General features: G+C 35.2%; 1 protein-coding gene and 1 long non-coding RNA gene across 4 annotated transcripts in view; both read right to left on the bottom strand.

Annotated features, from left to right (window-relative positions):
* Positions 1-26784, bottom strand: part of LOC129239621 (serine-rich adhesin for platelets-like) — a 120109-nt gene that overhangs the window by 14635 nt on the left and 78690 nt on the right. For all 3 annotated transcript variants that reach the window (XM_054875272.1, XM_054875271.1, XM_054875270.1), the window contains one exon: positions 7930-8199. In XM_054875272.1, the coding sequence (XP_054731247.1) occupies positions 7930-8199 (270 nt within the window). The remainder of the gene's footprint in view (positions 1-7929; positions 8200-26784) is intronic.
* On the bottom strand, positions 17163-17696 carry LOC129239630 (uncharacterized). Its single transcript, XR_008581872.1, has 2 exons — positions 17512-17696; positions 17163-17412 (listed from the first exon to the last, which is right to left on the bottom strand). It is a non-coding gene; the product is annotated as an uncharacterized LOC129239630 (long non-coding RNA).

Consider the following 26784-nt stretch of genomic DNA (forward strand, 5'->3'; position numbering starts at 1 on the left):
TATTTGTTTTAACATATTTCGTGTTTTTATGTTATTTTTGTTCTCGAAGTGAAGGCGCAAACAATTTCACCTTTAGTGTTTATAGGCAATGGTGAAAACTCAACAACACTTGGAGCTGCCAAGCCTCACAATGTGAATAATGTCCCACGTATTAACGCTTGAAAATTTGATGAGCAGGAAAAAAGAAAGAAAAAACTCACTCCTTGGATATGGATCGCCGCAATTCCGTGCTATACAAGTGCGTGTCCTGCTGCTTCCAGGGCAGTTCGAAAATGGATTTGCTTTTAAAGCGCTTGTAATTCTCAATTTCCGCCACAGCCGCGCCATCGCCCTCCATATCCGGTATATAATTATCGAATATATACTTTTCAAATGAGTGAATATCATTGTCATTTTTAGGGTGAAAAACACTCTTTGCACTACCAATTAGATTGCTCAGCGTGTCGTTTACCATCGCGTTTTTTGACAATAATTTTTTTTCATAAAAACGTAAATATATTATTTGGGTATAGAGACCCTTTCGCTGGCGCTTGTCTGCTCTCGTTTCACCAAATGAAGTTTTAAGAAATTTAATTTTTCGTACAAACACACATCTACCAGCTGTGCACCCTTTGGTTAGTTAGACGCACTTTGCGGTACTACGCTGGCTTTTAATTTGTTAAACATATAAATTTGTAAATGCTTGGTAATATCAAATTTGAGAATTATGAGATATGCTCCGGGAGTCACACGAATGCACAATCCGGGAATACACATATGTATGTGAAGGCATAGTAAGTATTGCATTAGCCACCGCGCATCGCGAGAATTCATATTCCATATTTCTGCGTATCACTTCATTTTCGTGGCGCGCGATAAATTCGCAACTTGACCGCACTCTTGCACATGGAAAACTAAATCCAAATGGTGGGAGTGAATTTTGTAAGCGTCTATCGAATAATATTTGCTTCGCGATCGGAGCATTTCACACAAATTTATGCCATTAAAATGGTGCATGGAAGGCATGAACCACTTTAATGTGACTTGTGTGTGAATACTGTTTAGGGTAACAGGTGCAGACATGTGCATGTGTGTGTGTGCGCGCGCGTGTGTGAATGAAACAAGTGTGCTTTGCTCGCTATCTGTGCACCTGCCCCTACTGTTATTTCTTATTTGTTTGTTTTGTTTATTCTTATCAGCAGTTATTATCTATCACTGCCGCGTCGCAGAAGTCAACGCAGAACGAACGACATGTGGCCAAACAATTGAAATGAGCAAATATGAACAGGGTGGTTCAAATACAAGTTTCTTCCGGAACTATAAGATGCTTTCGCACTTGCAGGTTTTTGTAACTCGAATTATGTTTTTTTCTGAATTCCGCATTATTCGACACAATCGCAATCCCGCGATTCAGTATACATTTTTTCATCAGATGCGCTTAGTAAAATTTTCATCACAAAATACCTATTTTCAAGAAAAGAAAAGCAGAAGCGTTCAAACACCTTTTATAATAAATTATATAGGGCTTTAACAAGCAGTTCGTAAATTGGTTTCTAGTTCTCCAGTAGTTTTGACTAAAGCATAGTAATAAGTTCGTATTTCACGTGAAATGGCTGTGAAAATCCACAAAAATTGCATTGCCGTGAAATATGCGTGGAATTTCGTATGTATCTACTCCGTTCACGCCATGAGAACACCGGGCAACATGCCAGCTACATGATGCCTGCATCATTTTTTCATATCTATTTAAAATGCACATGTCAATTAAAATTGAGCGAAAACTGACAGTTCGTTTGCGAGTGAGGTGCCTGAGTTCAAATATTCTGAAAACGTGGCATTTTTAAGCGAAACGTCTTCGAAGACAGTGTGAATAAATATTCTTTATATTTTTTTGTGTCAGTATAGTTAAATGTGTGCTAATTTGTTTAAAAACACTTTTCTTAACAAAATTTGCCAATTGATTTTGGGGCGAAGCTCATAAATTTCACGTTTCTTCCCATTTGACAATCGTTGCTAGCAACATTTCACGGCTGTGAAGTTAGTACTGGCCCTAAGGAAAATGTTATTTTTTCTAATGGTGGTGGTAGAGACCTCCAGCAAGCATTTCCGGCTTTGTATGTCATACATTTAGGTCACACATCAATGTTTTATCTTTCTTTCATGATCACACTTTAATTAAAACAAATGGTAATTTAATTTCAAAAAGTAAAAGGCCAACTCTATACTTCGTGTAATTAGTAAAATCCCGAAAATTTACATTCCTACTCTGCAAAAAAATCCATGTGTTTTCAAAATAACCTGATTCCGACAACGACGCAGGAATAATATCTATCAAACACCATTTTCATAGTCTACACTTCAATTGTTTTAGAAAAGGTGTTAGAAGGTTTATACCTTCTTCGAACAAAGCAACGTACACAACCTCAAACTCCCTGAATTTGTTCAAGCATTTAAGGTGGAATACTGCGAACGTAATTTATTTAAAAACCTTAAATTAACCTTCTACAACTTTCAAATATGGGAAAAACACATAAAATAAAAAAAAGGAAAAATTAAATATAGTACTAAAGAATTTCAGCATGAAAGGGGTAACCAAATTTTAGAAGCCGCATAAATAAATAATTGACGCTCACACCCTTTTTGGGTGTTTGGCCGAGCTCCCCCTCCTAATTGTGATGTGCGTCTTGATGTTGTTCCACAAATGGAGGGATCTACAGTTTTAAGCCGACTCCGACTCAGATATTTTTTATGAGATGCTTTTTCATGACAAAAATACACTCGGACGTTTGCTATTGCCTCCCGAAAGGAGACCGCAGTAAAAAAAAAAACAATAGCCTCATACGATTTTGTCAATTTTAATAATTATTTAAACATACAATGTAGTATGAAAAGTTATTGAATTGATTACTTAATGCAGGCCAGCTGATTAATTATGTATTTGCAATAAACAAACTACCTACATCGATGATTTGATAAGCGCTAAATAAAGCTTATCGATTGTTTTGAAATTGCAATCTTATAAGATAATAGAAATTTAAATTTTCCTGGCAGGCTCTTGTAGACAAAGGCTCCAACACGCCTTTCTTGTAGCTTAGGGAGAGTGGTGGTGTATGGTGCAGCTAATGCGCCATTAATTTGTTGCAATAGAGCAATAAAGGTTCTCAGTAGCTATGAGGTAAGAGTTTATTGATAATTTGTAAGCATAAAGTGTGACACGGTAAAATATTTCGTAAGCCTGTTGAGAACTGCAGGCAAGCATGTTAAACTAATTACATAACACGCGCGTGATGTGACTGCCGCATTTCCAAGATTGAAAAAAATGCTCTTAAAACATGAGACAAAAATACAAAAAAATTTTACGGACACCCATTAACAATTGCAAAAAAAGCTATTTACTCCACATTTCAGTTTGTTGGATGAGGTTACTTCGAGTTCTGTTAAAACTAATGCATATTTATAAAGTATATGCAAAACTTGATTTAGATGAAATTTAATATATGAAGAATATGCAAGATATGCCTCTGAGATATATGAAAAAAATACTCAAAAATCAGTGTGATGAAAATAAATAATTAAATAGTAAAAACTTATCAAAGTGAGGTGTATACTTTATTTTGACGCTGACTGTAGGTCTATATAAAATGCAGCTCCAAAACTTCTTAGTGATCCTCTTTGTTCTTTCCCACGCACCGAAGCACAAGTGTTCCGGGAATGTTACTTGTGATTACCTCCATCCCTACTTATGGACTTATATCACACTGTTGGGAAGTGCCGCAGTCATAAGGGCCGTATTGTTGGCAATAAAATTGGAAATGTGAGTATAAACTTATCAAATGCTTTTCTTATTATATCAAACTTTTTTTTTGTTTTTTTTTTTTTTTATTAACGTATGTATAAATATATAAGGTACAGCTGCTACTGGGTGCCCATCTGGTCTAAAACTGTTTTACGCTTGAGCCGTACGCTTAAACGTTGTCTGTGAGCCATGGCGTACTTTTTCGCCCCGTCAGTGATGGGTAGGATACCAAGATCACGATGGATTATATCAAACAACGAAAAAAATCAAAATTAGTTGGCCAATTACAATTGACTATGGGCGTCTGATCAATACATGTCTGTACATATAATATGTATTAGTTTACTTCAAAACAGCTGCAACTTTTATTAGGGAAAATGTGGTCACCTGTGGGCTATAAAATGCGCCTAATAGAAATTTATGAATTTATACGACCGAGTTTATCGTAGTAAATATGTAAACCTATAGAAAAAACAAAAAAAATGAAAAACATTTTTTTCACTTTGACTCAATTGTTTTCACATCGGTTAACCCCCGAAAGTTCACTACAAATGGGCCAATGACGCAACGTCACTATATAATAAATAGTTTTTCACTCCAACAACTATCAAACTTTTCGATTGGCTAATAGATATGTGTAAGTATATTTATTTATCATAAAATTTCTATTGATTTTGGTAAGCTCTTATCAGTTCACGAGCGAAAAACCCTAACTTAACTGAGTTTATATGGATTACTTTTTTATCGGCTTGCTTGTAAAATAACCAGGTGTGCAAATAGAAAATATTTTTTACGATCAAGCGGAAGTACAGATATTGTCATTTTTTGACACGCTATCGACATTCCAAAAATTGTGGGGTTTCGAAGAAATCACACAAATGTAGATAAAAATATGTTGGCATATCCGTTGTACGGGGTGCAAAATTACAACACTACAAAAATGTTTTAAATAATTTGTGTTGAGTGTAAGAAAAAGATGAGAGATGTTTATATCTTGGGAGATTTTTAAATCCAGAAGACGACTGAGCATCGAGCCTTGAACGAAATAAAGATGTCTACTACTGCTTGATACATCGATATTCCAAAAAGAGAAGTTCGCTCAATGAATTTCATTATTATAAACTAATTTTAACAGCTGTCTACTTCGGAAGGTAATTGAAGAGTTACAGTGTTGAGCAGTGAATGATCAGCTCCATTGGTTATTATGCTACTCGCAATGGCTTTGTTGGTTCTTAGATGGCGGCGTAGAGGCTTGATGCCCAATTACCACATTTGGTATTGTATATAAAGGGACAATAAAGACCTCTCGAGTTCAATATTCATAGAAAAGATGTAGTCATCGGTTTTCTGGCCGAAATTGGAAAATTGCGCAACCTGCTATATATTATATAATATAAAGCGTAACAATGGATACTTTTCACGTTGAAATGGGGTCGTCCACCTTCCAAAACTTTATTGAATTAACAAGGAATGCAGCAAACATTCTGCAGACGCCCACTCGTCACAGAGGCATTTCGAATGCTTTATTAGTTATCTTTCTTACATTCATTTATCGCATAATAGCTTTCTATGACTACTTAATCACCCACTGTTTGAGCCTTCTGCATGCACTGTCTACATACTGTCTACATACATTGTCGAGACTGTCCCAAGCATGTCGAGCACTCGCTTCGTAAATATTTTAGATGCTGATAAAGCCGCACAAATCTCGATAAAAATACAAGACAACAACGTTGACGAAGTGTCATGGCTTATTAAATACTCGACAGTTATCTTAAACTGGCATGAAAGTATTTGGATGGGCAAATGCTTTTAATAGGGGGTTAATTATTCGGTATTTTTTTTTGTATATCTCCGGCAGTGTGTGCATTATGCGGCTGCGGATAGATTACCAAGTCACATGATGCTGGATTACAAGTGAGTATGGAACACTTTTTTATGAGAAGAATTGCGTGCTTGAGCCTTTTTAGTTATTTTTTTTACAGAAACTAATCTACATTTTAGAAATTGTAATCATATATTATACGAGTAAGTGAGAGCTTCCACGAGTCCCATCTGCATGAAACGCATTACGAATCATGGGCATACATGCAGATATTTACATGAGACATGCCAAAAGGCCGTCACTCATCATTTATATCAAAGGAAATTGAGCGACGCTTTTGACACTTGAAAAACATCGGAAGAAATGAGAGCAGAAAACATTTTTTGTTTTTTTTTATAGTAACAATTTCTACAATGTAATTTATTTTATATTTAAATAGTTTTTAGGGACACCCTATCTGCGAATGAGCTGAAGATTTTCATCATAGTTCGACTTAATATGGATGAAGAGTTCGCTTCTGAATGGAAGAAAACTGATGTATTAGGTAGTAAAATTGTAGAGGAAGTGAATGAAAAAAAGTTTTGAACCTGTTAGCAGGCCCGTGCGCAGACCCTCAGATTTAGGGGGGGGGTTTCAAAAAATGTTACAATAAGCGTTACATTGTGTCATTTCTTAAAGTAATTATAAACAATGAGATTTTGCATAATTTTTTCTTCTCTGTGCAGATGATGGGAATACAACATGTGTATCTTATATACGTACATTATGATTGGGAGCAATACTAGAAAACAATTCAATAAATATTATATATTGATCGAAATTAAATATTTTTAGGGGGCTGTTAGCAATACAGATTTGTATAATCTAATTAAAATTACATTTTTGAACCCTGCTCTCATCTCAAACCTTAAAATTTTTTATTGGGTGAATTTTATCGCATTCGAATTTGTGCGTAAAAAAGTAGCGGAAATTTAATTTCACCCACAAAGCCCGTTTAGGGCTTTTAAACCAACCCAAAGAAATTGCCTGCCGATGATCAGCAGACACTGCCGCAAGCACTTGTAGAATTGTTTTGTATTTCGAACAGAAGCGCCATGTCTACCCTCTTTACACTTCTTGCAATAAAAAGCAATTGAACGATGTGCTTATATTCAAATTTCAATAGACGCCTTAATGGCACACCTATTTAAGAACACACTGTTGACCTCAATTATTTTTTTGCGCTTCTTAGAAAACATTCCCCTTACGATTTCTCTTATAATGTCGGTAGCGATTTTAACTTTTAACTTTTTCGCTTTTTCCTTTGTACATTTCACTTTTTACTTCGTACTTTTCATTGATTCTTCATATTTATTGTTACGATTCCATTGAGTTGTTTATTTTTGTATTTTGTGATGTATTTCTGTTGTTCCAACTGTTATGAGAAAAACAAAAAAACTCGCATGCAGTAGATAGATGTAGAAGCCATTGCGAAGGAAAATACTTTTCGACCAATAAACTTTTGAACGGACTGAATCTCATTTCTCTCTTTTCTATGACTCTGCTTTTCAGCGCAAATTTAATTGCAGCGAATTCCATGGTTGAAAGAATACAGAAGGTTGCGCCTGACGCGGTAACACTAAGGGCGATAGATGAATTGCAAGGTCTTTGCGGATTCGGCAGCAGAATTCTGTCCACTTCTTTCACACGTCGTTTTACGCAGTTCAAATCAATTGTCACCAACATAAACTATGTTTTATCGTAAACAAACCGTTGTCACGGCCCAAAGCGTCAACAAATCAGCTGATTCCTTAAACATCGCCGAAAGCCGGTTAACGGTTTGATGCTGGCCACACCTTCTAAATTCTCTTCACCGTGCGGCAACACCAATGAATGTACTCAGTGAATTTGACCGAATCAGGTGTTCAGCTGATGCCATTTTAGAGAGTTGTCTACAATTTTTGTTTATAAACAACACTTTTCTTTCTATTCGCTTTTCGATTTTATTTCATGCTCACATTAAACTAACCTCACTTTTTATTTTTTGTCACGAAAGTTGCCTATTTTGAGATTTGGCTTTCAGTTCTCACTCCCAACCAATCTAAAATTAGTTCACGGCACTATTTCTCCCAAATTTCATTTTAAACCAAGTTATCTTTCATTCCTTCAGTATTGAATTTGATATTATGTAAATTTTAACTTCAATCAAGAGGTGGACGTCAAGTTAAAATTTTGCTCCTTCTCCTCTTTCGGTGTCATTTTTGTTTTACTTTACTCGCCTAAGCTAGCACACCTTTTCAGTACCACTAGCAATCATAGAAATTCTTTTAATCTCGATTACGATACTTACCTCCCTTCACCTCGACAATTGCTCAAATTCTGTGTTGAACTGTCCGATGTTGTCGCCAAATGGGCTGCGGTATAGTAATCACTTTGATTGGAGTTATTGCGCTGATGTCGCAGTTGCTTTCGCGAGAGTTGCGTTCCGCTTGAATTGCTGCCGATCGGCGAGACGTCTTTTTCGTGCAAATTTAACGTTGTGACACTTTGCGTTTCAGCGTGGCTTTGCAATGGTGCCATGGAAGTAGAGTCGTTGGGAGTTGCAGCAAATGTACTGACGCTGGAAAAACGAGGAAAGGGAAGGGGAAAGAGTGGAAGTTAATATAATGAAATAAATAAATATTATAAATGCAATAATAAAGGTGAGCATGAAAATCGTAGTGTGGTCGCTATAGAAAAAAATGTCTGTTACACAGCTGAAGCCATACAAATATAGTTTACACGAGTGGCACTTCATACATGTTGTGCGCATGAAGTTGAGCACATTAACGGTAATAATATTATGCGAGTATAGTGAGTTCTATACATTGTGCGCTCTTTACACACATGGAATGGCTTAATACTATTATTATTTATATTGCACGTATTATAGGGGATTGGTTGGCATTATCATTTGAATTGCCCATTGAACCTTTGAACTGATAATTGCGCGTAATGAATTCAAATAGTGTTGGCATATACAGTTCCTCATACAACTGATCGTGTGAAAGAAAATATTGACAAACAGACCCTTCAAGGGCAGATAAAGTTCGCTCTTTAGTGTTGTAAAGGGACAAACAGTCTGATAACAAAAAGAAGGAAGCTACATCTTTAAAGCAAATACTCGTATAGTGGAACAATCAGTGCGAATGCAAAATTATTTTTTTTGTGAATACAGATAAAAAAAGAACTCGAAAACGAAAGTCACGGTTGGGAACATTGAAACATACCGCATATATCAGTTTAAGTAGACCGGGGCATTCAATATAACCACAAAGGTGTCAAAATAGCGAATTATACTACTTTAGTCAAAGTCACATATCTCCGTAAGTTTTTCTCGGATTTTCATGAAACTTTGGCACAGCATTCGGGAAATGTTATGCCTTAGCAGAAAGTAAAACACCAAAATTCGATATTCTAAAAATAAATCCACAAAACTCGCTTAAGGTCTCTTTTGGTTACAGCTTCTCTAGTATAATTTTTTTTGTCAAACTGTGCATTTGCACAACACATATGCATATCACTATGTGTGTACTTACATAGGTATATTAGTATGCCCAATTCTCTGCTGGAGACTCCAGCATAGTTTTGCTTATAACAAAAGCTTATCTCTTCGCCTTTGAAAATATATTAGTTGTGTAATTGAAGTTAATTCAAATAACCAAGTGTTTAAATGTACTACATGCAGAGTACATACAAACAAATGCATATATAAATACGTATATAGGTAGCTTTACTTTGTTTTTGCATAATTTTAATTTGCTTCACATGATTTTATTTCTTAATCCATTTGTTGACTAAAGTTCTTTTATTGTTTTATGAAAAATGACGTATTCATTCATTCAAAAGTAAAATACAAAAACATAAAAATATATAAAAAAAATACACGCACATTATCTTCACATATTTCTAGTAATCTGACTTACACAAATCAAACGAAAAACATTTGTGCAAGTATACAAACATATATAGTCTGTGTCAGAGGAAAATAACCGGTTTTTTTCTTGTAACTTCAAGATTTATTTAGTTCTGCTTTTTGCTGCATAATAGTCCCTCTCAAGGGCTACGACGCCAGTGCTAACTCAGGTTAGTGTCGTTTGAAACTTCCCCGTAAACGCAACCAAACAAAAATGATTGAGAAGTACGCGATGCGTTTTGAAGCGGTACTTTTATGCACGCATTAGAAAGGGCCGAAATTGTCTTACACCGCGGCTGCAAAAGTAATTAAAAATCAAAAAGGTTTGTTGTGATGTGAAATTAGGGGCATAAGGTGTACAAAAATGTTGATGAACTTTCCGAGCGCGGTTTGAAGCGAGTGACGACAAAAAGCAGGATAAAGTGATCGTCCAACTTTTTAAGCGGGAACCTTCTTTGTGACTACGGCAAGCACGATCAGTTCTTGCTAAAAAGGGAAAAGATGTGAGTATCAACACCATCGGACGTCGACTGAAGGAAGCGTACACATCCTACCGTCCCGCATCATCAAAACTACTGCTCTCAGAAAATCACATTGAGAAACAACAAAACAAACAAATGGCGTCACAGTATTGGACTGGCCTTCCCAGTCCCTAGACGCTAACCCCATTGCAACGTATCTTGCCGGAAGGCCAGTCCATGATTTAAAGCAGCTCGTGCGTCAAGTTCGCAAAATCTAGTCCTGTTTGTTGACGAGCTATGCAGAACAGCTGGTTCAAAGCATGAAGAAGATACCAGGTTATACTCGACAACGATGAAGACTACACGGCTTACTGAGTAATTGCGACTCGTAGTTTTGTGCATACTTTCATGTACAAAAATTTTAAATATATATCTTTTATACTGCAATGATAATCGTGCATCCTTTTTTCTGACACAGATTGTACATACTCGGAATATGCATTAGAGCGGGTTTAGGAGACAGCTTAATACCTATTTATAAACTTATAACAAAACAAAAACATTCTCTCAATACAGAAAAAAGACTTATGGTGAGAAACTGTGGTGGTTTCAATAACCCACCAGCTTCAACTGCTACCGCTATGAGCATTTGTTGCTATTTCTAGTGTCAAAAATTCAAGTAATACTAAAGCCAAGAAGTGTTGTTTGTTTGCAATGCCTCGAAATATCAGGTCAGCCCATAAGTTCGTGCGTATTTTACCCATAATTTCACTTCTGTACGATTTTTGCATACAAAAAATTATTCGCGGAATATAATGGAACTATTTATATTTTCTTTGATATATTGTGCATTCCACAAGTGATTTTAATCGCGGATAGAAGCACGCGTTGTTAAAAAATAATATGGAATCTTCGAACGCGTATAAGAGGCATATTTCGTATTTTTTTATAAAAGTGCTAAAAATGCAACAACTGCTGATGCAGAAATAAACACTGTTCACGGAGAGGATACCGTGAGTGTAAGGACTGCGCAAAAGTGGTTTGAAAAATTCCGAAGTGGTACCTGCGACGTGGAGGATGCCCCGCGCGCTAGTCGTCCTGAAGTCTTTAACTCCAAGGCATTGCTCGAATTCATGGAAGCTGAGTCAAATTTGACAGTCGATATGATAGCTCAGAGGTTAAATTCATCGCATGGAACAGTTCAAAGGCACCTGGTTCAGTTGGGAAAGGTTTCAAAGCTGGGAAAATGGGTTCCGCATAGACTTTCCGTCGCCAACCTTCAGCAGATAGTGAATGTGTGTTCTCAGCTGCTGCAGCGGCTTGAAAATGAAAGTTTTTTGAACCGTATCGTTACTGATGATGAAAAGTGGGTCCTTTACAATAATCCTGTTCGCAAACGTCAATGGTTAGATAAAGATGAAACACCAGAACCGACCCCTAGAGATGGCCTTCACCCCAAGAAAATTCTCCTGTCTATTTGGTGGGATATGGCCGGTATTGTTTATTATGAACTTCTGGAACCAAACCAGAGCATAACTGCTGATTATTATTCCCATCAGCTATCAAACCTGAATGAGGCAGTTAACAAAAATGACTTTAGTGAATAGACGCAAAGTTTTGTTTCACCACGACAACGCAAGACCTCATACCGCAAGGCAAACATTATGCAAGCTGAACGAGCTCGCATCCACCATACTCTCCGGATATTGCTCCTTGTGATTATCACTTTTTCTGTGGACTTCAATCCCATATTAGTAACAAGAACTACTCCTCAAAAAGGGATACCGAAGCGTATTTTGGCTCCAAAGACAAACAATTTTTTAGCAGGGAATTAAACCTTGGGATGACATTGTAAATAATGAAGGAAACTATAATATATTATTTATTAATAAATACTTTAAACATCTTTTTTATTAATTTTAAAACCACCTTTAAAAAACGCACGAACTTATGGACTGACCTGATATAAAGGAATTAAATAAGAAAAATTAGGCTTAAGAAATGCTTTTTGCTTGATTCAGCAGCCAACGAAGAACCCATCCTTAGGCAAATCAAACGCTGAAAATGGCGATGGATAGGTCACACATTGAGGAAACCACCAGATAGCATCACGAGAATGGCATTGGAGTGGAACCCGTAAGGTAGCAGAGGTCGCGGTCGACCAAATAACATTTGGAGAAGGTCGTTGCTGCGCGAACTAGCAAATGGCGATATCTCATGAGACAAAAACAACAGCACAGAACCGGGTACGAACCGTGGAAGAGTCTTGTCGAGGCTCTATGCTCCCGAAGGGAGTGAAAAAGAAAAAAATGCTTATAAAATTATTCTCTAAATTGCTTTACATTTTAAAAATTACAAATTTTTGTTAACTGGCAGGAGGGAAGTGTTTGGGTTAGGTTTGATGGAGCAATGCATAGAAGTTATGAAATGTTGCAGAAAAAATAGTAAAAGTTTTGCAAAAACGGTAAGAAAGCGCGAATGCTTACTAAAGCCCTCCAAGCTCGTTTGAAATACCCAACGGCGCCAGGCTTTGAAAGGTAGTTTTTTTTTGTCAACGCTTGCCTGTGCTTGGCTATACGCAGATTTCTCTTTATGCTATGCAGTTGACCAGTGAACAGAATGATCTGCTCTAATGCTCTAATGTACGTGCATTCATCCATCCAAATACGAGTATATATGTACATACTTATGCCCATTATATGTTGCTTCAATTCAATATGACGGGTTAATTCATTCTTGCTTGGAGGCGTAGTTGACATAAATGACGCTCGCTGGCTGCACACAACTGACGTCATTGCGTGAATTGTAGGAAATGTCAAAAACTAGATGGGAAAACACAAGTGTTCGTATGTATGTACATATATAAAGCTAAATGCTTATGAATATTATTTGCTTAGACTCTTATAAACGCGAAATTGTTTGTAGAAGAAGACTTGCGCTACACCTGTATGCCATTGCGCCATTGCGAAATTATTGCCTGCTTTTGGGCTGTTGAAGGAATAGATTAGAACCGATTTTTGATAACAACATAAGTCTTATCAAGCTTTTGGTTTTCTTTTATTCTTTTTAATTTCGTATTCAATTTGCATGTGTGGTGCACTTGTATAAATATCTGAAATGTTTATGCATGAAGTAATGTGTAGATAAGTGTTGAAGGAAGCATACTTGCGGGCGAAATTAGTATAGTAGTATCATACTAGTGCAGGCCCTATGTTCCATTCGGGACAAAAGGAATTGATGATGCTGATGAGTATGTGCCCATTTACACGAGGAGACATCTGGAAGGGAAACATTTTGTTCGGGGGTGAAGGACGGCCGCGGAAGAGAGAAGGGAATTTGTCTCTTGTACTGGCGACACGCTTTGCTCTTCTTATTCGTATTTCCAATCTTAAAGCAATTTTTGACAGTTGCTTCATTCGTTTTCTTCTTTTGTGGAAGAAAGTTCTAAGTTATGTGTTGGCTTTCAATCAAACGGAAGATAACAACGATGACAAACATCCGAACGCTGCTTGGGAATTGCACGATTATTTTTGCTAGTAAAGTAGGTATAATTTAAAATAGTTATGGGACATGTTTATGTTGATTTCTAATTTTTCCCTGCATTTCTAGATACTCAAGTTAATTTTAAGTTAATTATTTACATATGAAGTATTTTTAATTTAATTTTTTTTATTCAAGTATAAGAATTTATACATATATTTCAATAAAAAAAAAACAACAAATTATTTATTATTTAACCAGTTTGCATTTTTCATTCATATATTTAAGAAACTGTTGTCGAACGCTCTCAGCTTTACATGTAAGCGCGTGCTAGAATACATCCGAACCAGGCGATGCTAAAATATTAAATGTCAAAATGTCGCGGAAACATTTTTGCCCATGTGTACGCGAACGAAACATCAAAAGAGAGTGTCTCCCTTCCAGATGTCTCCTCGTGTAAATCGGGACTATGTTATCGTTTTTAATCAATTCGGTACGTTTTTTATTATGAACGTATGTTTGAAAAATATATTTGTCTGCAAATTTGAAATTCTTTTGCTTTTAATTTTTTCAGCCGATTTTTTGCTTGTAACAATTTCTTAGACAAAGATGTTTTTTTATGATATATAAATATTTATACAGTAGATTCTGTTTTTATGCGGTTTTGAAATAGTGCGGTTTTTAAAAAAAATTAAAAAATGCATGTGGACCTATCGGGAATTGTACATATAAACAAGATTCTAAACCAGCTAAGCAAAAACTCATCACAGATTACATCAAAAATGCTAACCCTACAAGTATGGAACCGCCTGCATCACCATCTAGATCAGACGTGTACATTTCCTCAAGTGACGAAAGTGATTTTACGCCAAATTCTAAACGAATGCGCAACATGCGGGTATTGTCTGATTCTATTTCTGACGATGTAAATTTATTTTTCGATTCTGACGTTTCTTAAATAAAGATATAATTTTCAAAAATACAATTTTTTGTTTACGCGATTTTATTTAATTATTTGAGATTCATGCGGTCTACGGAACGTATCTATAGTTATAATATGGGACTAGTACCCTTTTTTTATGCGATTTTATTACATTATTTCAGATTTATGCAGTTATTAGCACTTTTGAAATGTATCTATAGTTTTACTATAGAACTGGTAGCTTTTTTATCCTGTTTCTTGCGGAACGTATATGGTATACCGCATAAAAACAGAATCTACTGTATTAATATTGTAATAGCATACTCCTAGACTGAAACATTTCGACACATGCATAATTGCTACTTTCTAAAGTTACATAGATACTACTTGTCATTGTTAAACACACAAAAGGTAAATCTAGCACTGAATGAACGAACAAAGCAAACCCAATGTCAATTGCTAAACTTCTTCAGTTTTCTGATTGATGGCGTTGAAAAAACAATTAACTGAAAGTACCACTGTTAATGTAATATTGAAAATATCTCATTTATGAACAGTACAAAACCAATGAAATAAGCGCAGAATACACCAAAATGAATTTGCTGAATAACTACAAGTATTCCGTGCTGCAGAAACGTGCATTCGTCGGATGGGAAGTTGATAATTTCAGTGAAAATTTTTGAAGAAAGTTATGCGCCTATGTATTGCAAACAACAAAAACGAATTCAAAATGCAAAAGTGAATGTGAAAATAGCTGCAATTAATTTTTTTTTAGACATTGAAGGTGATTTGTTAAGTTTTATTTAGTACTGACAATTTAGTATGAGCTAATTTTCATTTATTTTGTGGTACTTCGACAGCACAGACATTATAAAATGATGAATATTTTACACACGAGCGCCACATAAAGCGCAAAAAAGAAAGATCAGTCATATTTGCACAGTGAGCATAATTAAAAGTAATGACTACTATTGAGTTATTTGCCTAACATTTTTATTACACGTGCTCACATATCTACACATACACACATACTGGCAAAGTGAGCAGTTATTACTCCACGAGTATAAACTGTAGGTAGTAAAATAATTTCCTGCAAACAAAGGTGTTTTTTCTTTTGTTTTTATGAAGTCAGCCAACCAACGTGGCAAAGTAGCCGTAAAGCCATTACGAATGCCCGCTGATTCATTTACGTTGCTTTCTTAGCTACTTAAGCAGCTCCTAATGCACTTATAATTTTTTTTTATGTATGTATGTATAGAAATATATGGAAATGCAAGTTATGTAAGTAGACACGAATGTGTACGCTTAAGGCGCTTTTGAAAAATTGCTGATTATCTGTCGGGAGTAGGAAAACTTACGCTGTCATTTGCACTTTTTTCACTTAAGTTATTTGAACAACGACGAAGTATCTATATAGCAGAGCGAAGTATCACAGCGCCGGAATTTTGTTGTTTTGGGTTAAGTTTACGAGGCTTGAAAAGAGGTAGAGTCTCCAAAAAAAAAACAACAAAAAAAAATCCCAAATACTCAATTGACGGAAAAGTTAAAAAAAATCCGAAAACTAGATTTATTCGAATTTAATAGCAAGTACGCTTACCTTCCCCCTCACAAAATTCCATGATATTAGCTATTAAATTAGCGAAGTTTTTTTAATTTAGTAATTTCACATTTTTGACTAAATTTCTGTAAAAATTTATATGCTGACTTAAATGGTTTACCGATTTTCAAGCGATTACCTTTCGCTTACAGAAACATTCATCAAAATATTCTTAAAATTAGAGCAGTTATTGACATTTGCATGTTTGCCTTAGGGGTAGAAATGGTTTTTCATGTTATCCAATTTATTCAGGTACTTTGAAAGCATTTAAATAACAGCTTTAACGAGTTTCTTATATTATTTTGATGTTTTGTTTTTAATTTTTAGACGTCTTATGTGTAGTTATTTACACTTTTTATTTAATTACACTTTTAAGCCACATCTGTGTAGACTTTAGTTACGACATAACCTCACTTTTTAAGTGAAATATTTGTTCTTCACGCCACTTCACATTTTTCTTAAAGAACACTCATTTGTTTATTTATATATCCATAAAAATAATAAAAATAAAAAAAACTTGAGTTTTTGTTTTCGTTGGCAGTTTCTGTAACAATTTTTGTGCATTTTTGGGAAAAATATACCACCGAATTGTGGATCCGAAACTATAAAGTCAACGTTAGAAGCACATGAATATTAAGCAAAGATATAATTTTTGCAAATGGTATCAGTACATCGATCATTGACACATGTGAACTAAACAGCTTCAGTATACAAACAGATAAGCGCTGGAGTACGCAAAGGTCAAAATAAAGTACTAAACAAAAAACTCTGTGCGCTTTATATAATACAACAGTCCCGGCGTGCGATCAATAGATCTGCAAGGATGCTAGATTAGCAGGCCAACAAAAACAAAATTGTGAGAGCAACTTCGACTGCCACGTCAACGGGTACTCGGCAGCCGAATTCTGTCTGCTCATTTCACACGTATTCACATATACGTCTAATCAGTCGTTGTTCAGACGGCAATGAAGTAATATGAACGAATGTTGTGTTGATTTTTGTGTCGTATATCACCAACACAATCTCAGATTTTTCGTAAACAAACCGCTGCCATGATCCCGGTGAGATCAGCCAATCAGGTGATTCTTTCAAATTCGCTGGTTAACGGTCTAATCTTCACCACACCTTCTGAATCCTTTTCACCATAATTAATCTGAATACCGAAAAATATAAGTGCAATAGATATGCAAACTGTTTTTTTTTTATTTTATGAATGTGACAAAAAGAAAATGTATGTGACTATGTTAGTATGCCACAAGTAGCTGAAACTGTTAAAGAGTTCCAGAAGTTGCGAAACGACGCTCCCATGTAGATGAACACCAAATCTAGCATGAAGCAGATGGGACCAGGAAATGTCCTCCCTAACGTTCTCAATCATCCTGGCTTGACCGCACATATTATTGTGAAGCATATTGATTCTGAAATAATTAAAATTTTTAATACGCAAAAATGTAAAAAAAAAATTATTATTTAAATAGAAGAATGTGCTAATCGTTTGTGGTGAAAAATCAGCTCACCTAGGTAAATAAATTACTTCTGACAGAAAACTGCATGGTTTTTGTTTTTCTCTTTCTTTATTTTGGTCACAAAGATTACTGAACCGGCAAATACAGCATTGACCCATAATAAGTATGCATGTATGTATGTTTGTATTATGCACATACTTAAAGCTCACATCACTGTAGGAAAATTTAAACTGGTGCACATTCGGAACTATAAATTTGTAGTTCGCGCACTTCACACACGCAACTGCTCAGTATTCCGTTCAAACTGAACTAGTTTCAAACTATACCAAATGTAAGCAGTTACAGTTACTTAAAAATGGAACAAAATTTTAGTTTGTTGCGCAAATTTGCCCTGCACGGTAATATAGGGATTTACCCACAACAATCAATATTTCTTCATGCCACTGCACCCATTACCTTAATTACAGTTCAAAAACATTGTACAACAACTAAACATGTTGTATATAGATATGTAAACAAAATAAATATTGAGTTATATGGAACATTTGCCGCTTATTGAAAGATAAATGGTTAATTGCATTAGCTAATGAAGGGTTGTCGCAATGGGCTGAATATTTTCCTGTTTATGTTTGGTTCGTTAGCTTTCAGGTTTATAACGGTCACTTTACTGCTGAAATATGGTACAAACGTACACAAAAAAGAGTTCAATTAAGAGTTCAGTGAATAGCGAATAATTTTATGGCGCACATTTCGTTCAGTAGTACTTAAAAAAATATTATATTTAATATGTCATGTATTATTCAAAAAAATTGTGAAACCTTGCCCCAAAAACCTTGCAGCTGTTTTCGTTCCGATTTGATGATAAATGACCATTTGCTACATTCTCACAAAGGCCAAAAACAAAAAACTATCGAAAAGAAAACGAAAACATTTTCCCACACCAAAAATATTTATTTACACACAAACACACATTTGTAAAAAAATATATTCGCGCACCTAGAAATTTGTTTGAAAAATTTTGAAATGCATTGTGGCAGCTGCACAGCAGGTGATCTACTTTTTGTTTAGACATAAAAATTATGTGTTTTTGTTGAAGTGAGTGATGGGTATTTTTTATAGTAGTTATTTAAACGAAAATTTTTTTGACTACATATTATACAAACAAATGTACGTCCAATTCAAAGTTTATCTCAATCTAGCGGTTGTTATTTGAATCATGTGTTATTCTCTCTACTCATCACAGTACCTCATTCAAATCCACTTCCCTTAATAAACCTAAGATAGAGCTGGGTTGGGCTGAGCGTAAATGCCTTTCTTCAGGTCGCATTCGACCGAGATGTCACAACCTTCTTCGCGCTATAGTGTCACATTCAAGAAGAAGGTGTGCTGGAGTCTACGGGAACTGGTTGCAGAAACGACAGAAGTTAGTGGACCATATTCCAATTATGGGCAAATCGCAACGTAATCTGCAGGGACCGGTGAGCATGCTCGTGAGCATTCGCAGTTTATCCTTAGGGAGGGTTATGAATTGCCTGAATCTCCTTGGATTATACCCTCCTAGTAAGGACTTCACAAGACGTAGTTTGGTGGCAGCTCACGCCTCTTTGCCCTAACTATTCACTTCTAAGCTTCTCCTTGATGGTTTGTTGTCCTAAATCAAAGAATGGCACCCGTCCTATTAATAACGAGGCCGCAGCCTTTCTAGCCAATGCATCCGCTTCTTCGTTCCCAGTTATACCCCTGTGTTCTGCGACCCATTTGAGCCAGATATGATTGTGCATTCTAGCAAATTTTATTTCTCGATCCCCTCAAGCACCGATATATATTATATATATATATAATTGGCGCGTACACCCTTTTTGGATGTTTGGCAGAGCTCCTCCTCCTATTTGTGGTGTGCGTGTTCATGCTGTTCCACAAATGGAGGGACCTACAGTTTCAAGCCGACTCCGAACGGCAGATATTTTTATGAGGAGTTTTTTCATGGCAGAAATACACTCGGAGGTTTGCCATTGCCTGCCGAGGGGCGACCGCTATTAGAAAAATGTTTTTATTAATTTTGGTTTCACCGAGATTCGAACCAACGACCTCTCTGTGAATTCCGAATGGTAATCACGCACCAACCCATTCGGCTACGGCGGCCACCAAGCACCAATGAGGATTTCAATTAAAAGGATAACAGCGTCTTAAGCGTAACTAAACTGTCGCTCAGCTTGGTAATTCGCTCATCCTGGAGGATTCTGTCTTAATTGCACATAGACAGATAGCATAGACTTCCGCTTGGAAGATGCTGAGTACACTACCCATCCCAGTCCTGTGTATTTTCATTACTGCGTGAAAACTGCGTAAAGGCACACATGGCTTTCGAAGTAATAAAAAAAGAGTCCGCTTAGGAATCTTCAACAATGTATTGGCGAGTGGTTCTTCTCCGATTTGCAAAGTGTGTCTTGATGTTGTGCTATAAAAGAAGATACTTATAGTTAAATGAATTTTTATAAGATTTCTCATGGAAGAAGATACTCGGAAGTTTCACTCGTGGCTAGTGACGTTGTCTAAGCTGATAAAATTCATATTTTAGGTTATCTTATGGACAATCCAGAAATAAGTTAGATGAATGGGCTAACAGTAGACTAGGGCAAGTGCACTAGCCTGCCATCCCGGAGGTTATGGGTTCGAATCCCACGTAAAGCACGGTCCTTGGACTTTTCCAAACTTAACTAATTTCCTAGTTTCTCATAAAAAAAAAGAATATTGTAGTAATAATAATAATAATAATAATACTAATAATAATTTCATTCCTCAACTCCAACAACCTTACCCTTCCAATCCTTACTCCCGCACAAAAAGTCAGCGCATTACTTACATTGTGGCTGCTAAAACAAGCAAGCAACAAAAGAAAAAGACACAGTTACACATTGCAACAGTGGCGCCAGCAAGAGGAAGCCGGCAATCCTCAACCAGCTGTGTAATCCTTCTGCCAGAAAAATGTGACACACAGATGGCGCTTCAAGCAGTAAGAAGGCGTTGTTCCTAAGCAACGACAGGTGGGCATTCCCACTACTTAGGATTGGTAGCGGCAGGCTAATCACCCACCCTCTCAGAAATCAAATAGATTAACGAAACCAACGCAAGACTGAGTCTTGTTGAGGCCCTATGCTCCCGAGTGGAGTGAACAAGGAAAAAAAAATTTGCATTTTTTCTTTGTAAAAAAACCTTTATTTTGAATTTCCTTTCAAAAAAACTCGTCAAAGTTTGATCCCACATGTATACTACGCCATGATTTTTGGTTTTTGTGAGCGAACCTTAAATTGCGTTGTCTAAAATAGAGGACAGAAATCAAATCCGTAGCAATTTCCTCTACGTAGCAAAGTAGCTTAGGCGGCGGAGCAGGCTTGCAGTGCGCCTTCTCTGTTTGCTTGGGATTCAGTGGAGCTGTAAACTATTGGTATTCAGTTAATAATCGTTTTTTGTTTATTCTCCTAGAGTAGCAAATCATTTAAAGATAAGGCGTTTCGTACTAAAGTAGATATAAACGGGTAATCGGAATTAATTTGTTATCGAATGTGAGAAACAAATAACAATAAATTAATTTGAAAGTAATTTATTCTTCATTATTATAGTCATCTGTAATTTATATCTAAATGCCTTAATCCTTATGACGTAATTTATAATACATTTTACACGAGTCCATAAACAATTATTCATATCGTCACATTTCCACACACCTTAAGCGCACACTTAGTGAAGATGATTTTTTTAATCCCGCAATTTAGTTATATAAATTTTTTTAAAGTGTAAATGACACTGCAACCTTTTCACTCACTACACATTTTATTCTCCATGTAGCAGAATTAAAGTCTATATAAAATTTTCGATTATCTTAAGAACCAAAAAAACATGAATACTAAAATTTCAACCGAATAGCGAACCCTTCATCCGCAGCAGCCGCGAAAGAATTCAAACTAAACTCATTTGATTTTGGCAGTTTTGCTTTGACCACTAACAGCACCAAACCAAACGACGCTACAGCAAAAGACAATGGGAAATAGAAATGAAACAACAACCGCAAAAATAGTGAAATAAAATAAAATTTTATAGAAAACATTGAAAGCACTGTGCATGCCTAGGAAACAAAAAAGTGACGACGAATGAAGACGTATGACAAAAATAAGAAAAACGAAAAATGAAATTTAACTGGAAGCATGGAAATGGTGGAATACAAGTGGATGGAGCAGCAGAACAAATATAAATGAATAAAAGTTGTAAAAAAAGGCAAATCGGAGCAAAACGCGCAAAACCACAAAAATCAATTAAACGGCAAAACACAAAAAAAAAATTTACTAAAAAAAACAAAACATTACATATTAGTCAGAAAAGAGGCAAAAAAAATAAATTGTGAAAAATTTGTAATAAAAATCAATAGTGAACGAGAAGCACGAAAAAGTGGCGCATAAAAGATCGCAAAAACAAAAACAAGAAAAAAAGAAAAATAAACAATGGGAGTAAATTAAAAACAAAAAAAATGTTATGCCAGAAAATTCGAAAAAAACTTCGAGTTCGAGCGGCGCGCATCATTTGTAACAGTTCAATAAACCGTTAAAAACCTATTTACTTTACAGAAAGACATACAAGTGTGAATATTAGGGTTGTTCCGACACATATAATATATAAATTTAGATATACTAAAAATGTAACTTAATCTGCATAATTTGTATAAATGGCCCTCTGATCAAGTATCTGATTTAAAAATAAATAAAAAAATTAAAAAAAAATTTAATTTAACTTAACGCTGGTGCCGCGTTTGCAATAGCCGATGCTTTGATCGCTGTCTCTATGTGTGATGCGACTGCCAGACCTAACCTAATCTTTTTCTACTATTCATTGAACTGAATTGAACAGTTAACATTGGATTACATTTTGTAATTTTAACGTACATATATATTTTTAGTAATTTGTAATTTGTTCAAATTCAAAAGTTCCACGACACTTAAGTTTGTTTATAGAGTTTACTGTCGTTATATGTGTTAAAAGCCTCTTTGTATCTTTGTACCTTTGTACAATTTGTCTTACTCTAGAGTGGTTTTGTACTAGTTCGGAGATGGTCTAGTATAGGACTAGTGCTTTTGGGCACCGTTGTCATTTTATAACACTAACACATGATTAACACTTTGATTTAGTATATGTATGTATATTTTTTGCTTTTTATTAATTGCTGATTATCTCTATAATTACATTTTCCTTATTTTCGTTACTTTTCGCCGGTAATTAATTCATGTTGTAAATTTTTTCCGCTATTTAATCGGATTTATTTGCGCTTAGCTGGCGCTTTTAATTGTTCAAACATATGAAAAAACAAAAATAAATCAATGAAAGGTATTTAAAACTTGTTAATGCAGATTCTCAATAAAATTGTATTGCCTGACGAAGTCAGCATTTTTTTGTTGCCAAGCAGAAGTTTATAATTTAAGACACGCCTTCTTAAAATTTACTCTTCCTCTGCCTTTACAGCTTGAATTCTAAAAAAAAATCAGCTTACAAAGCAGCTCTTTCGACTCAAAACTGTGATGGCCTCGATTTATAAGAGTGAGCAGCCGCGGCTACTTTGAAATCATATTATATTTCACTTGTTTGCCGAGTTGTAAAGAATTCATTAATACACACATGCCCGCATGAGATAGTTATGTATGTATGTCAGCGTCAATTAAATAAAAGCTAATCGAATTATTCAATTCTGTTAATGTTGGTCTTTTTAACATTTCGATTTCATTGCATCCCGAATAGCAACGAGTTCATTATAAATATCTATTTCCGATTCAATTGTTGTTTATTGGTCAACATTTGGTGTTAATTGAATTGAGTTCACATTTGTTTATATTTACCCAATGAAGCTTTGAAAATTGAAAATAACTATTAGAAAGATGCAGCGTAGGCATAAACAGTTAGGGGAAACGTTGCGGTAGTGTGTAGAGCACAGTAAAGGAAGGCACAGTTTGAGAGCTGATGCGCGCCAGAATGTGAGGACCGTTTCTCAGGGCAAGTTTATTTGTAGAGAACAATTTTTTTTATGCAAGCAAGGATAATTTTTTTAGTAATTAGCCAAACCCCCCGACTGCCAGCAAAGGGGCTTTGAGTTACAAAGACTTAGTGGTAGAGGTTAAAGAGCCCATAAATGTTTTTCCACTCCTATATCAGCGGATCTTTGCTGTTACCTTGCAAACATATAAACTGCGATTCCTGGCGAATGCAGTATCAACAAGAAAAACAGAGACACTGGAGGTACATATGTATATCAAGTTTTAGCTGCATACATTTGCTGAGTATTTTTTATGTATATTGGGAAAATTGGCAAGAACCTGTCAGCGAGTACTAAACATATTAAATATTTTATTATTTGCAATCACTGCCACTACGTAGTACTAAGGTTTAAAAATACAAAAAAGAAATTATACTCAACTGAGACCAACGCAGCTGATGCGATCACATACCTTCTTTTCATTAAATAATCAGCCAATAAAGCAGCGCTAAAGGTCATTACGCGTGTTATTGATTTGGGAGGTGGAAGTTGGGGGTAATAAGTGGCTTGTGACAAAGGAAAGGAGAAATTGACTGGCTGATGTTATTGCAGTTAAGGTGAATAAAAAATTTAAAGGGAAATTACCGTAAGAAACCGCAGTAATGACCAAAGCAGTGACTGAAATGAAGGTGAAGAGAGCGATACGATGAAATGGAGGCACAATAAAATATTCGTAGCCACACATACATGTAGTTGCTCGTGTATGTACATAGAAGAATTCAGCTGAATATTTTATGTTTCGCGAAAAGGTGAATAGCGTGGAGAAGCACTAAGCAGTAATACGAGTACATACTAATTCAAGGAATTTAGAGGAACTAAATTTTGTAAACAGTAAAACAATGGTAAATTGAAATTAGCCAAAATTAAAAAAAAACCGGTTTGTAATTACACAAAATGGAAGTTTAAAAATAATGTTTGTGTATGAACACAAAATTCAAATTAACAAGTGAAGAAATTCACCTCGAAGAATAATGGCAAGAGAAAAGCAGCAGAGAGCGTAGAAAAAGACGTCATATTAAAAAGAATACAGGAAATGGACGTAGGCAGTTTTTGAGAAAAGAATAGAAAAAACTGGGCCAATGTTAGGGTGTAAATGATTTTTCGAGGATGGTGGAAAGAGAATGACCAATTCGTTACCAAATTGGAAAGATGAGAAGGCAAGTAAGCAAACAAGTAGATTTATGGTGTGTATACAAACTGACAAAAATATGAAGAAAACTGGATGTGGGAGATAGTGTAGAAGGTTAATGACTCGAAGGTGAAACACGGCAAGAAGGGTAAAGGCTTGAAAACTTCAGTCGATTAAGGGAGGATTAAAAAAAAATTTTAATTAAAAAACGAAATAAACTAATATAAAAAACACAAAATTAAATTAAACCAAATAAAGTAAGACAAAATCAAATTAGCTCAAGTTAAATTATTGAACAAACATAAAATAAAACAAAATTAACGAAAATAAAATAAATATCTGACAAATGCAATAAATATTTAAAAAATCTAAAAACCAAAGTGAAGAAAGTGACTTAAAAGTAAAATAAAGTCCAATTAAACAAAATATAAATTAAAAAGAGATTATAAAATGGAATAAGTTTAAACTAGAAATGAAAAACTGAAAAAGGCTATGAACAAAGGCACATTGAACAGGTAGTAGCAGTAGAGCAAACACAACAAGACCAATGTATTTTGTTTCTGCTTTTGGTCTCTAAAATGTCGAAATCTATAAACAAAAATTGACAGTTTAGAGTAATTTAATATAATTTGATTATTTAGGCACCAAATAAATTGCCAAAAAAAAAAACATATCAGCTGTTCTACTGATACTACCTGCTCTATGAGCCTTACCATGAAATAAAAAACTGCAATAAATTCAGTTTGGAAAAATATAAACTGAAAGAAAATCATCCATAGCTCAGTGTGTGCCGCACTGGTTTCACATGCGAAGTGACGCGTATTCGAGGGCCTATGAGGACGAGAGAAAAATATGATGAGGAGATGTGGTGATCCCAGAAATATAAGGCTATTTACCATCAGTAAACTCTGCTCGAAATGCAGGCGTCCTATCACTTTCGTTCCATCGACGGCTTATGTCAGCTTTTACTGAACAAGAAAATTGCTTTAAATTAAGCAAGTCACGTGAGGGTGGTCTGGATTTAAAATAGACTCAAAGGGCGGTATTTAACTAGACTCAAAGGAAACTGAAGTGGTTTTATCTTAAAAAACTTGTATAGCAGCTGTAGAAAATACCTTTTCTCCTACTGCCTTACTTTGGCCAAATTTCGCTGAACACCTGGTGAATTTAAACTCGAACGAGGATAGTAGAAGATGAATGAACGCGACTAAACAAAAGAAACCCGAGTAAAAAGTTTCTTGCAAATTAAAAAAATTTCTAATTTTTGTTTCTCATATCGGATTCACTACTTTAAATTTTGAAAATCTGGTGTTAGATTTGTATTCAGCGGCTCAAAAAACTTTCCGAATAACAAATTTTAAACGCTTTCATAAAACTTTTCCAATTCGAGCCACAATTTTGAATTCCTATTGTGCCAATTTGAAATTAAAAGTGTATATAAAATTTAAATTTTTGGGCCATATTTGGGCTTTGTCGGGGAAATTAATTTTTGGAGGGTAGAGGGGCTCTTAATTTTTTATTATTTATTTATATTTTATTCTTTTTTATTATTTATTATTACGGTTAGTATTATTTGCTAGAAAAATATATTTTATCTACCCAAAGTATGTAAATCGTTTATTACTTTTGTACGTAAAATAAATTTCTCTCAACTCTCCTCTCATTCAATGTTAATTTAATTTATTCTACAGACATTTATTTATGTGTCTCCCTGTGCACACATACTTACACATATGCATTCCCATAGAACGGCCCCAGAAACATGTTTCTCTAAATTGATTAGGCTACGGTACATACATGCACATAAAAACACACGGGCATACATACACATGTGCACATACATATGTGTTAGGTTAGGTTAGGGCTCCACCAAATCATCAACGGAGTCTATTATTATACATTTCAAGCATATTTGTATATATGTACATATGTATGTATGCAATATGTAGATATGTATTTATGACCGATTGCACGTGTGTGTTTAAAAATGAGTTAGTTTTTTAGTTTATTTTTCAACGAAATCTTAATACTTATTTTAATTCTGCGTGTGCCTTACAAACTTATGTATATACCTTCTCAACAGTATGCCTCTGCGACGCACCGTCGTTGTGAACAACTTTTC

Source organism: Anastrepha obliqua, chromosome 2 (assembly GCF_027943255.1).
Source record: "Anastrepha obliqua isolate idAnaObli1 chromosome 2, idAnaObli1_1.0, whole genome shotgun sequence".
In the NCBI taxonomy this organism is placed as follows: domain Eukaryota; kingdom Metazoa; phylum Arthropoda; class Insecta; order Diptera; family Tephritidae; genus Anastrepha; species Anastrepha obliqua.